General features: G+C 36.6%; 1 protein-coding gene across 1 annotated transcript; it reads left to right on the plus strand.

Annotated features, from left to right (window-relative positions):
- Positions 1-3,650: 3,650 nt before the first annotated feature.
- On the plus strand, positions 3,651-5,802 carry LOC109154016. The gene is made up of 2 exons (XM_019301904.1): positions 3,651-5,556; positions 5,795-5,802. The coding sequence occupies exons 1-2, from the start codon at positions 3,651-3,653 to the stop codon at positions 5,800-5,802; spliced, it is 1,914 nt and encodes a 637-aa protein (XP_019157449.1).
- Positions 5,803-14,652: the final 8,850 nt, after the last annotated feature.

Consider the following 14,652-nt stretch of genomic DNA (forward strand, 5'->3'; position numbering starts at 1 on the left):
TCATTGATTGTTATTTAGGATAGTTATGGCACAACGAGTGAATCCTGGACCTATTAATGGAAGTGTGCTAACATTTCAAAGCCAACATCATAGTGGAGCAATTTGGACCGATCCCAACTACGAATATGAAGTGAAAGTTGCACGGTACGATACCGTAACACTGTGCGATGCCTCACTTGATCCTCGCGTGCAAGAACATCTACGTACTGCCGGATTTTACGGTATTTCGCGGTTGACGTCCATTAAATTGGACCATGGGCTAATTATTGCGTAACACTGTGCATGCCTTCCTTATGCCATTCGGTGAGGTTGGAATAACACTTCAGGATGCGGAAGTGTTATTTGGGCTGAAGTTGGACGGGTTGCCAGTGTCGGGGGACGATACTGTATATGAAGCAGCTGAAGTTGTGAGAAATTGCTTCGAACTGCTTGGGTTTTATTTGACACCGCAATTCATGACCAGGACAAAGATTAATGGGACTGTGGTTCCGAAGGCTGGCCAGTTAAACGAGGATAGCACACAGGAATCGGTGCTTTTGGAAACACGCCATTTTATTTTTCATTTATTAAATGGTTTTTTGTTTCCGGACACAAGCAAAGTGTATTATAAAACATACTTGCTAGAGTATATTAGAGATTTTAACTTATGTAGACAATACAGCTGGGGATCGGCTGTTTTGGGATATTTGTACCGTTCCTTGTGCAGAGGTGCTAAGAAGAGCACTAAAACGGTTTGTGGTTGTTTTCTTCTTCTACAAATTTGGGCATGGGAGAGGTTTCCAATGGTACGGCCAGAAGGTGTTCTGCAAGTCACAGAGATCTCAGATTACCCTCTTGCATATCGGTAAGTATCCATTTAAGTATTACATATACTAATCATTATAGAATTATATTATATTTTGTTTGCAATGTTATTGTTGTAGGTGGGTGTGCACACACACATGGGGTATAGTGGCAAATCACACCACTATCGCGTACCGTGATCAATTCGATCGCTTATCGGAACAAAGGGTAATTTGAAAAAAAGCCTTTTTTTTTTTTTTTTTTTTTTTGTACTATCACTCATACTGTATAATCATAAATATCAAAATCCCACAAATGTGGATAATAGGCTTCTGTTCCTCAATACGTGAATGCGAGGACGTTGATTTTTCCCACATCAGAATTAAAAAACAAGAATTTTGCAGCTTCAGCCGTTGTAAGCAAATTTATTAATTGTTTGTACGCACAAGTGTAGTAACCATTATGAAACCTTATTGTTTTGTTGCCATGTAAAACATATACGTAGTCATTGTCACTGTACGTTGAGTATATGAAGTCCGTTAGCAGTCCGTTCTCACACGTCAACTCAAAGTTTGTAATCATTAGTGTCCTGCATCCTATTAGCTCATACGTCGAAAGAGTTGGTTGGATGCTCGAACTTGCTGGTACAGATATTATACCGCCTTCGGTATTCTCATTCACATCACGTTCGTGGCCCTCACCTAGAGCATTGGGCAATTCAACTTGAGCCCTATTTCTTACAACAAAAAATTCGAATTGGAAAGCACCGATATGACGCATCACTATCTGGTCGTCGTGATGAATTCCATGTGCGTGTAAAAACTCTGCACATCCTTCATAACAACGCATGTTTTGAACAGGTAACTCCCACGGGTGTGAATGTCCGTGAAATAATAGTGCAGTAGGCTTTACGTGCTGAATTAAGTGGCCTAACATGCAGTATGGAAATAGAAATGAGAATGACGTGACAATGTCGACAACAAACCAACTAACCGTGCGCACGGACGGATGGGTATGACCTACCGGTCCAGAGGACATGTAACACGGTGCATTATAAAAAAATATATTAAATAAAAAGTTGTAAACTGTAAAAAGAATACGGTAATTGCACAAAGTATTGTAAAAGTCATACAACGGTGTATGCGGAAATTATAAGGAATTGAACCAGAAATCACAGTTTGGACGAATTCGTCTGCACGTCGTCTGGTGCGGATTGTGGTGGGGAATGTTAAGGAAAATCCTAAAACATTCGACAACATCACCCACGATGGTGAGACGACAAGCATGTAATTGCTTCTTCTACTCTCTCTAATTATTTTGAACATAGCATACTTCCGATTGTGTACAGTATGCACAAAGTACTCAATAGTCTCCAACTCATTATTCATCTCGATCTCGTTTGAACTAAAGTATCTCCACATATCCATTTTCTGACAAATTTGAAGTATTAACCACTATTATTAGAGCTATCACTACGCTAGTACTTGTATTATATAGAGCAATTCACTAGAGTGGTTTTATAACCTACAGTAATGTGAAATCAAATAATTTCACATCTAAAGGTTTTGTTTTGAATTTAATGTAATGTTTGGTGCCGTTCAACACATCTCATTTCCGTAAAATGTTGATTGCATGTGTAAAGTTGGACTAGGGGAGTGCAATTTTAATTGTTGGGGAAAGCAAACACCTTTTTTCCTCTTTTTCATAAAGTATCATAAAGTATGCTGCATTACTTCTCAAATTGTCAGCGCTGTCAGGACTGGGTGAATGTCTAAAACTTTGACTTAAAGTTGGACTAAACTAACCACAATTTGTGCATACAATTTTCGAAAAAATACAATTTTCGAAAATATTTTAAAGTTGGACTGTGGGAGTGCAACTTTACTTAATATCAAACAACAAGTTCCAAAACTAAAATGTGCAGATTATATTGTAAAGTGTAACTCGAAGTAATACTTGACAAACCTAAATTTTTGCATCCAATTTTCGAAACAATACAACAAACCTAAATTTTTGCATCCCATTTTCGAAACAATACAATTTTCGAAAATATTGTAAAGTTGGACTGGGGCAGTGCAACTTTAGTTCATATCAATACACTAGTTCCAAAACAAAAGTGCAGAATCTATTACAAAGTGTCAGTCAAAGTATTACTAGACAAACCAAAAATTTTAGCATCCAATTTTCGAACAAAAGTGCAGAATCTATTGCAAAGTGTCAGTCAAAGTATTACTTGACAAACCAAAAATTTTAGCATCCAATTTTCGAAAATATTTTAAAGTTGAACTGGGGGAGTGCAACTTTACTTCACATTATTATAAAGTTGGACTGGGGGAGTGCAACTGTATTTCAAAATAAAAATAATTACATTGTCTCCGAATATCTTTACTTGAATGTGTATTGTTATAAAAATAAAAATTACTATGATTGCTTATTATCATTAATTAAATATTAATATTCTATTTGAAACAAAATATTTCTCAAAAAAAATAAAAAAAATTCCGCAAATGTATGCTGAACTAATGGATGGAAACTTTAAACAGTTGGACTCCCTTAGTCCAACTGTAAAATACAAGAAAAAACATAACAGTAGCACTAGGGGAGTGCAACTTTAATAAAAATTAAAAATAATTAACAGTTGGACTAGCTTAGTCCATTTGTTTCTTCCCCTTTATTTACACCTACGCATGTGTTCAATTCTTTTTTCAGACTCACCACTGTTCATTCTTCAAGTAAGTTCAATTCTTTTTTCAGACTCACCACTGTTCATTCTTCAAGCAAAAACCACATCCAAATTTCCTTTTTACCTAACACACCACAAACACTTTTTCAATACCCACCACCACAACTGGATTCAATATTTTATTATGGCATCTTATTTCGGGAGTTATAATACTCATGCAACACCATCTTCTTCAACGATCGTGGAAACTTCTTCGGAGACAGATGAGAGTTATGTACCCGAGTCAATACCATCAAGCAGTGAGTATACTACGGACGATGACATAGATGAACCAGTTGCAGTTGACTTCCAAACTATGGGACAAACTCCTCTACAATATGATGGTCGAGGTACAACTGTCCCTGATTCTGCTATTCCTTTCTACCATTCTCCAATACCACAAATGACAACGAGATTCAGCCACGGGTTTACAGAGAGGGATGACCAAGAAATGATGTCATATGACCCCTCAACAAATGTCATCTGCATCAAAATGGTATTCCCAGATTTTCCAACACTGATAAAAGCTGTGTCAACATACAGTATTCACCAAAGGCGGAACTTCATAACGAATCACAAGAAAAAAAACAATTGGAAAATCTTGTGTCAAAATTTCAATGCAATTCCTGCTTGTGGCTGGACATTATCAGCAAGGAAATTGCATGGGGAATCTTCACAATGGATGATGACAAAGTTCTTTGATACACATGACTGCACACAACAATACAACCAAGGAGGAGCAGACAGAATGTGTACAAGCGCGGTAATAAGCAATTTGATTTTCCAAAAAATCGCTGCTGACCCGCAGTACAAAATCAAACACATCCAAGTAGATGTGAGACAACACTATGGTGTGGACATTTCGTACAGGAAGGCTTGGTACGCCCGAATAAAAGGCATTGAAATGCAGTACGGGAATTTCCAACAGTCCTACAATGATCTTCCACAATTCTTGTGTAACTTGCAAGTGTCCAACCCAGGAACGATTGTCGAGATGGAGTGTATTACTTCCGAACTACGTGGTCCTGAGTACATGCATTTCAAGTATGCATTCTGGGCTTTCAAGCCGGCAATTGATGGATTCTGGTCCTGCGTCCCAGTTATTTGTATTGATGGTACACATTTGTACAACCGATACAAAGGGCATCTCCTTCTAGCATGTAGATACACTGCAAACAAAGAAATATTTCCACTGGCTTATTCAATAGTTGACTCGGAAAATAATGCTAGCTGGACTTGGTTTCTAAGACTACTCGCTGAACATGTCTTCCCCGATTATGATTCAATGTGCATCGTTTCGGATAGACATGCTGGAATTGAAGCGGCGTTTAAGGAAGTCACACAATTGCATGGCCGAGTGAAACGTAGGTATTGCCTTAGACACCTTCGGAGCAATGTCCTAACAAAGGTCAGCAGAAATCGGTGGTTACGTAGATTGATTTGGGAAGCTGGTACTGCTGTTACAACAAATCAATTCAATCAACACATGCAGACCATCCAGCAAAACTGGCCAAATGCATACAACTATCTGTCCGCACTCGATGAAGAGGCGTGGACATTATGTCACGATGGGGGTCATCGGTACGACATTATGACAACCAATCTATCTGAGTCTTTTAATAACTCCATTAAGAGTTGCCGGATGTTACCTGTCACGGCAATCGCACGAATAACTTTTCACAAGTTACGAACAATGTTTGCCGATAGGCGTACTGCAGGGGAGATGATGCATCAACAGAAAATGCTTTTCACACCAAAGGTTCATGAAGATTTGGTTTCTAGAGAAAATGAGTCAAAAAATGCAAGCATTGAAAGATATAATGACACTCTTGGCATTTACGGCGTTGCTATAATTTCTGGATACATGGCTCACGGTCTGCACCATCATTTTCACGTCAACTTGGCTGAACGAACATGTAACTGCAGCAAGTGGAACGTGGACGGAATACCGTGTGCACATGTGATAGCAGCTTGTAATTTCCGAAGGGAGGCATTTTACCAATTCGTGTCACAAGTTTACTCCGTCCAAAACTACAGGAATGCTTACGCAGGTAATTTCTATCCGTTGGTCGAAAATACTCAGTGGACAAGTCATATCACTTACCTTCCGCCTATTAACGCTAAGCGACGAACACAAAGAGGCCAACGACGAACAACAAGATTTCCCAATGAAATGGACTATAGTGGCAATCGTAGAACAAAATGTAAGTATTGTCGAAGGACAACACACTCTTCTTTGCAATGTCCAAATTTAAATCATTAATAAAATTGAATGTTTTACTTCAACAGTCTACTAAATTATTATTATTTTTTTTACTTACAAATACATCAAAATAACACTTTTAATTAAATAATATCTTAAAATATTTTAAATCTACATATATATCAATTTTTTTTCCTCTAACTACCAATCAGATGAATTCTTGCTACAACCACACAAAATGACAAACTAAGTGTTAAAAAAAAGTCCTACTAGGACTTTGCTAAAAACAAAGTTGTTAAAGTCTCGCACGGAAAAATGTGAATAACATTGCTAAAAACAAAGTCCTAAAAGTTTGACATGGATAAATTGAAATAATATAATATATTAAATTGAAATACAACATTCTAATACGAAACCAACATACATATTTAAAATGAAAAAAAAATACAAATACAGAAGATTAAATTGCTAAGGCGCATAGCAACTTTCTATGGGAGAGAAATGCACTCCCCAAACACGGTTTTTCTTGTTTGGTAACCACTTTCCATGCAGAGACATTTTGGAATCCCCCATATTTTTTTTGCTCATTCGGGGTTATGATTCCCGCTATAAATGGCCACTGTAATTACCATAATACCCCCACGCGCGAAATTCCTCAGAATTAGCCACTGCCATTAGATTAAACTGATTCAACGACACAGATACGACCACACCACCACACCTAATGACATGACCACATATGGAACTGGGAAGGAATCAGGTGCAAGAATAGCTTCCCGTGCGGTTGGACGCACATTAAGCATTAAACTGACGCACTTTAAGTACACACACGCACATTAGGCACACAAACAAAACACCTTAAGAACACAAATCACGCACTTTAAGTACACATACGCACATTAAACACACAAACAAAACACCTTAAGAACACAAATCACGCACCTTAAGAACACTAACCACACATTTTAATTAAGCACATAACAAAGCATCTTAAGAACACCTAAGGTTTTAAAAATGGTTCACTTTAAGTTTCACATAACTGACGCACCTTAAGCATACAAATCACGCACCTTAAGATGAAAATAACACACATTAAGAAGTAAAATCACGCACCTAAGTTTTAGCAACTACTCACATTAAGCATAAAACTCACGCACCTTAAGCACAAAATCATGCACTTTAAGCATAAAACTCACGCACCTTAAGTTTCAACAACTACTACTATTAAGTACACAGCCCCACGCATTTTAAGCACAAATCTCACGCACCTTAAGCACAAACTCACGCACCTTACTCACAAAAATCATGCACCTTACATTTGACCTAAATGTAAAAAATTATCAAAATGTCACTGTTTTTTTTTTTTTTTTTTTTTTTTTTTTTTTTTTTTTTGGTAATCTAAACGTTGATTTAAGCAAAATCAATGGTTCTCCTTTCACCGCACAACCACACCCAACACTCAACCGCACAAGAACCCATATATATATATATATATATATATATATATATATATATATATATGAATAAAAGAAAAAGAGAAATAAGATTATAATTGTCTTTTATTTTTTTTGATGACTACAATCAATAGTAATTGTTCCACATAAAATAATCAATTATGGTCCTGGTAAAATAGTTAGCCTATCAATCAATTTTAACTTATATGACCACTTTTAGTTGGTTGGCTTTGTTAAATAATCAATATGAATATTTGATTAATTAGCTTTTTGTAACAACTTATTGCTCCAAAATGTTAAAATTCATAAAGTTACTCAAAATAGCTTTTTGAGAAAGTCATTTTGTATGTAATCAGCTAACAGCTAATTTACGAAACACTTTTCTACAATCAGCTAATATTATCAACTAGTCAAACCCACTAACACAATCAGCTAACAGTTATTTACCAAACACCCCCTATGTTTTATTTGCAAACTTTTGACCTCAATCGTCATTTGACCGTTGAGGTCAATTTTTTTTTTTTTTTTTTTTAAATTAAGTTTTAAAGTTTGAGTTTAATTTGTTTTTAAATTTTTAATTGTATTAACCGTTGGTATATTTTGTATTTAAAATTAAAAATTTTGTATTTGCTTTCAAGTGTTAATTTGTTTTGTAGGCAGGAACGGAACTAGAAATTTAGTTTAGTGTGGTGAAAAATAAAAATATTTATGGTAAAATATGAAATTGTTGAAATAAATTGTATATAATATCTATTAGGAAAAATGGTCAAATAGGTCCTCTAACTTTACATGAAAGTGCAATTAATTCCCTTAACTTTTAAAAAGTGCAAATTAAACACTCCAGCAATATAAATTAGATCAAATACACCCAATCCACTGGTAACCAATAGGTTACTGGTATATAACTCACCGTTGACCGCCACTATTTGCCTTGACTACCGTGAAATATCATTGAACAGTAACTGGTGACCGATCATTGGTCGCCGATCGCCCTCTTTGAAGAACACGACCACTGGGTTGCCTTCCCCAAGAACAAAGACAACCCCTAGGTCACCTCCTTCTCTGTCGGGAAAGGCGACTCAATGGTCACCTTCCCTAGGCGGAGGCGACCCCTAGGTCACCTACCCCAGGCGAAGGTGACCACTGGTTACCCTCTACGGCAATAGGGCGACCAGGCCAGTGGTTTCTATCTCCAAGAGAAGGCGATCACTAGGTCGCCTTCTCCTTCTGGCATCATCTGAGCATAAGGCTATTTGGCATCATCCGAGTATAAGGTTATGCTAGAACTAGCTACGCTATGGCATCATCCGAGCAGAAGGCGACCACATGTGGGTCGCCTTCTCTGTCGGATGATGCCAGTGGTAGATGACGGTTGCCGTAGTTTTAAGAAGGTGAATAACCTGCAAGCGAACTGCTATTGCAGGTCATTATTCAATTTTATGGTTTCAATGCATTAAAATAGCTAGTTGGAGTGTTTAATTGCACTTTTTAAAAGTTTGAGGGGCTAATTGCACTTTTGTATAAAGTTGGAGAGCTTATTTAACCGTTTTCCCTATCTATTAATATGGTATTTCCAAATACTTTTTATTTTAATTAGATCAAATCTAAGCATTTCTAGAATAATTTAAATATAATGACATGCATTTGAAACTTATAAATTACATTGACTAGATAGTTCATAAAAATAAATTTTATTTTAAAATATTTTTTATAATTGAATTACAAAACATATTTCATATCAATTAATTAATCACTTTAAATAGTTTTTTTTTTTTCTATCCCATATAACACATTATAAATTTTATAATCAATATACAACTATTTAAGATGGATTAAGGAAAGGTAAACTGTATTTAGGGGTTGCAACAAATTCCGTATGTAGTTAATAAGGTTCATTCCCTAGACCTTTCATGGAAAACAACCACTGCCTACCAAGTTATCTCATCTTCTAATAATTTTTTTATGTATAATAATATATGATTTATTTTTACTAAAACATACATGCACACATAATGGAGTTGGGGGTCTATAAATTGGGGGGGGGGGAGGGGGGGGGGGGGGGCAACTGCCCACATTGCCCCCTATGGATCTGCCCTTAGGTAATGTATTTATATCACTTTCAAATAATTAGAGCTCTTAAAACATGTTTAATCTGTTGGCATGCATTGCCTTGTCACCTAATGACAAATTTTATTGTGGACCATGTTTCACATAGCAGCGTGGATCAGGAAGCAATATGACGTAGTTTGAATAATTTTAGGAAAAAATATTGTGATCGTTAGCAATGATAGGCAACGTACCTGTTGAGTTTGTCTCATATATGGATTAGGAATTGAATATGAGTTTGTCTCATACTAGGAGTAGGAGTACGTGAAACGGATAGACCCTTTGTACAGGGATTAAATGCCTATAAATATTGAGTTTGTCTCATATATGGATTAGAAATATGAGTTTGTCTCATACTAGGAGTAGGAGTACGTGAAACGGATAGACCCTTTGTACAGGGATTAGATGACTATAAATATATTGGTTGTATCCCTAAGGGGTTGTGTCATCACTATCACCACACTATGAACAAGAGTATTGTTTCACTCCCGTGGATGTAGGCACATTGCCGAACCACGTAAATCCTCTTTACCTTTTCTGTCATTGTTATTGTTTCTTATTCTCGTTAATCTCTACAAATTGGTATCAGAGCACTGTTTAGATGGCTAGTTCAAGTACAAAATTCGAGGTATCAAAGTTTTATGATATAGGGAATTTTGGGTTATGGCGGTCTAGGGTAAAGGTTTTGTCGGCATATCAAGGCCTTCTGAAAACCTTGAGGGCCGAAAAGCCAGCTAATCTGGAAGAGGCTGATTGGGAGGAGTTGAAGAAGCAGGAAGCTATGAACGTGGTACAGGCTGATGACTATTATTATAGTGAATGTGATGTTCTAGCGAATACTAGTAACAAGTTCGAACATTGTTTGGACTTGTTGGGGGGTTTCTAGATGCTAGATGAGAAGGTGGTGAGGGGCGCTGTACTGTTGGGCAGCGCGGATACCAGGAGGGGTCGTGGACTTGGTATCGGTATGGATCGGGCTTGTCATGAGTCACGGCTGGTATGGGCCAGTATGACACTGGTACGGGTCGGGCTTGGCATGAGTCACGGCTGGTATGGGTTGGGCTTTTCATGAAACATGGACCTGGTATGGGTCGGGCTTGGCATAAGTCACGACTGGTATGGGCGGACGCTTCGGGATGAAACGGTTCGTGAACATGCATTGGGAACGTTTGATGTTGCATGGTGCGTGTTGCTGACTAGTGGCAATTACTGGTTAGTGGAGCATTGGGCAAGGCACACGGGTTTAGTGTGACTTTGCAGGGGCGCTGTTGTGTTAGGGGTAGCGTGGATACCAGGAGGGGACATGGACCTGGTATGGGCCAGATGCAAGAGGTCAGCTGAACGAGACAGTTAGCATGAGTCGTGGCGGTATAACAGGTCGACGGTTGAAGGGCGAATGGCTTGGAACAAAGCAGTTCGTGTACATGCACTGGGTAACGTTTGATGCTGCGTATGCATGTGGTTGGCTAGTTGGGATGAGCATGGTTGTTCCTACCCATGTGTATATGTGAGATAAGTCTTTTTCTCCTAAGGGGCATATTTGCGAAGGTGGAGATGGTTAGATAAGTCTTTTCTCATAAGGGACATATTTGCTAAGGTGGAGATTTGTTGAGTTATCTTTTCTCCTAAGGGACATATTTGCCAAGGCGGAGACAGTCTTTCTCCTAAATTAAGGGCATATATGTGAAGGTGGAGATGGTGAGATAAGTTTTTTCTCCTAAAGAGCATATTCGTCAAGGTAGGGATTTGTTGAGTTATCTTTTCTCCTAAAGAGCATATTCGCCAAGGTGGAGATTGTTGAGTTTGTCTCATATATGGATTAGGAATATGCGTTTGTCTCATACTAGGAGTAGGAGTGAAACGGATAGACCTTTTGTACAGGGATTAGATGCCTATAAATATATTGGTTGTATCTCTAAGAGGTTGTGTCACCACTATCACCATCACTATGAATAAGAGTATTGTTTCACTCCCGTGGATGTAGGCACATTGCCAAATCACGTAAATCTTGCCTACTTTACCTTCCTGCCATTATTATTGTTTCTTGTTCTTGTTTAATCTCAACAGTAACAAATTCCGATAAAGTCTATGTAGTAGCCTCTCATCTTCGTTGCGATCTTCTCATCCACTTTTCTTATCTTTGTTTTTCTTCAGCCTCTCCCATCTTCGTTTTGTTGAGTGCATTCCCAGAGTTTTATCGACCATGGATCAATCGACAGATAGAAGTAACCATAGTTCAATAACTGTGTGGATCATTCAGTTTCATTTAATACACACTATAGTTTTATTACAATACCGCTAAAGTATCATTCTAATTCAATAATTACAATTTCATTTGACAATATACAATCAATATGTGAGACATGTTATTCAATTTTATTTTATACATATTTTAGTTTCATTACAGTACAATTAAAGTATCATTCTAGTTCAACTACAATTTCATTTGACAATATACACTCAATATGTGAGACATGCTATTCGTTTTCATTTTATACACATGCACTGTATATATATTAGTTTTATTATAACACCACTAAAGTATCATTCTAATTCAACTACATATTCATTTGACTAGATACACTCAATTCAAAATTAAGAATTTGGATAGTTGCAAATTGTTCTCGAAGATGGGCATTATAGGCTCACATTCTTTATGTACATTGAATATTTATTGTGTTGCAACAATTCCTGACAAGTATATATATTGTTAAAAGGTAGACTAAATTAGTTCTTGAACATAGAATTATGAATATTATTGCATCTTAGCTTTTTCTAATATGTTTAGTATTGCTTCTTTTGTTTGGGTTATACAAATGGGTAGGAAACTTCAAATATCTGTTTTATCTAGTCAAGATAATTGTAAAACTTGACATATTTGTGAATGGTGAGCATAATAGGAGGTTGATTAATTAGTACAATATAATATAATATAGAAGAACTAAAATGAAGCAAAAAGCTAGAAAAATCATGCTAAGATTGTTGAACTAAACACAAAGGTAGGAGTTCAATAATTAGTTCAGCAAACTGTTTGAGACATTATTCGCAGTGGATATCTTATTCATCCAAGTTATGGAAGTTCAGAGATAGTACATGTTAGTTCAAATTCACAGAATAATCCAAATGTAAATTAACTCCTTTTGTAATGGATTTTTTTTTTTTATTTAATAGTAAATGAAAATTTTGTTTCATATAATGTTTATTTTGTGTTTAGTGTTTGAATTATAGTTTTTAATTTACTCTAAAAATGAATATGCAATATTATAAAACCTTTATGACTGTTGCTGTTGTATGTTGTTTTGAGGAGTAATTTGGAGATGGGCTGTTCATCCATATCCTAGCTAGAAATTTGCCACAATATTGCTGCGCTGATGACACAAATCTGAGACGTCATTAATATACCACTAGTTAATTACTAGGCGTGTATAGTAGGTTTTGACTTTTGAGATGTCACCAGCGAGCTGAGGTTCTTCGGATGGGCAAATTATATCGTGCACCGCGTTGCATAATCAATTATGCACCGCGCATCAAAACGATATCGTTTTGTTTAATGAAAAGAAACGGCATCCGTTTCTCGCCGTTCCATACCCTTCCGCAAAAAGTAACTCTATTGTTCAGTTTCATTTTGTATACACTGCAGTTTTTATTCAACACAACTACAGTTTCATTTCGATATCACTATAGTTTCATTCGATATTTATAGACTCAAATATGTGAAAATGTTAATTGATAGCATTAGTTGATTGTAAAAAAAATGTTTAATAAATTAGCTATAACTGTTTGATATAATTTTTTTTTTTGAAATAAAAGAACTAATTCATTAATCATACGATTAAAAGTTTACAATAAGATCGATGGAATAATAAAACATTCTTACAACCAGACATTGAAACAAATTTCGAATGCTACACCAAACTTGAATCTTTGACTATTCGTTTGGAGAACAAGCTTCTTTGATATTGTTAATGATCTTGCTATCCAAGTCTGACTCTAGCGGCTCTTCTGTCCATAGACAAATATCTCCATTAATCTGAATTGCATATCAAGGTTCAGATCTTCTTTGGTGCTCGGGATGAAGCAAACATACTCCATTATCAGATAAATTGTTTCACCTTATGAAAAAAAGAACTCGCCAAATAAACGCGAGGAAAACTCGCTAAAGCTAAGACACTAAAGGAAATAACTCACAAACGAAACGAGAGGGAATAACTTTAACAAAACAACATATGAGAATCAAATTTAAAACAGCTAAAACACTAACTAATATGTATATATATAAAATTTATTGAACCACTGAAAAAAGGTAAAGAAGCTTGGATCTGGAGTTGGAGATGGCGAAGGATAGTGGTGAATGAGGAATAAACGTCAGTGAGGGGTTGGAGGAGATGATGGTGGTGGAAGAGAGGCGGGAAGAGGTGCCGGCAGCGGAGGAGAGGTCGAAGGACAGACAATTGAGAGATGGTCGGAGTAAGGGAAGAAACGAGAGGAGGTCGGCGCCGCCTCCGCAAAACGAGCGGAGGTGACTGCCGATCAATGGAGGATGAGTGAAAACCCTTGCAGAGAGAATATTAGGTTGGGGGCGGTCTGTTTGATATAATTTCTTTTCTCACAAAACTAATTGAAAAAGTTGCTTGTTGCTTTGAGTAACTTTTTGAATTTTAGCATTTTGGTGTTACAAAAAGATGATTAATCAAACACTTATATTAAATTTCTTTTTAACCAAGTCAAACAGCTAATAGTAGTCAAATAAGGCAAAATTAGCTGATAAGCTAACTATTTTACCAAACACGGTCATTATCTTTTTGTGTCAAACTTAACAACTTATGGATGGAATTTTAATGGAAGACTAAATTTAATAGGTTTTTCATAGTTGAAGACTTAATTAAGTAAGAACGATAGTCGATGATCAAATTTATAAGAGTTTATACCCAAAATGGTCCTCGACTATAGTGATTTTTTTCAATTTCGTCCTAAACGACTTTGGTGACCTAATGTAGTCCCAGACTTTTGTGCTTTTGCTCAATTTAGTCCTTCGTTTGTTATTCCGTCAAATTGTTGTTAAATAAAGGGACAATTTAGTAATGAGTAAATACCACCTATGGTCTCTCGAGTTTGGTGGCATCGCCATCAATGGTCCCTAACTTCCGTAATTACCATTCGTCATCCTCCGAGTTGTCAAAAGTTACATTCTAGCGTCCTTCCGTTACTTCCTCCCGTCTCAGCCGTCAAAATGGAGGGTAATATTGTCATTTGACTTATACAAAAAGAGTTAATACCAGCCAAGGTCCCTCGAGTTTGGTGGTTTGGCCATCTTTAGTCCCAAGTTTCCATATTCCATTATTTTCCTTCTTTCATATTCTCTTCTTCAAATGTATTATTATTAC

Source organism: Ipomoea nil, unplaced genomic scaffold (genome assembly GCF_001879475.1).
Source record: "Ipomoea nil cultivar Tokyo-kokei standard unplaced genomic scaffold, Asagao_1.1 scaffold2580, whole genome shotgun sequence".
Taxonomy (NCBI): domain Eukaryota; kingdom Viridiplantae; phylum Streptophyta; class Magnoliopsida; order Solanales; family Convolvulaceae; genus Ipomoea; species Ipomoea nil.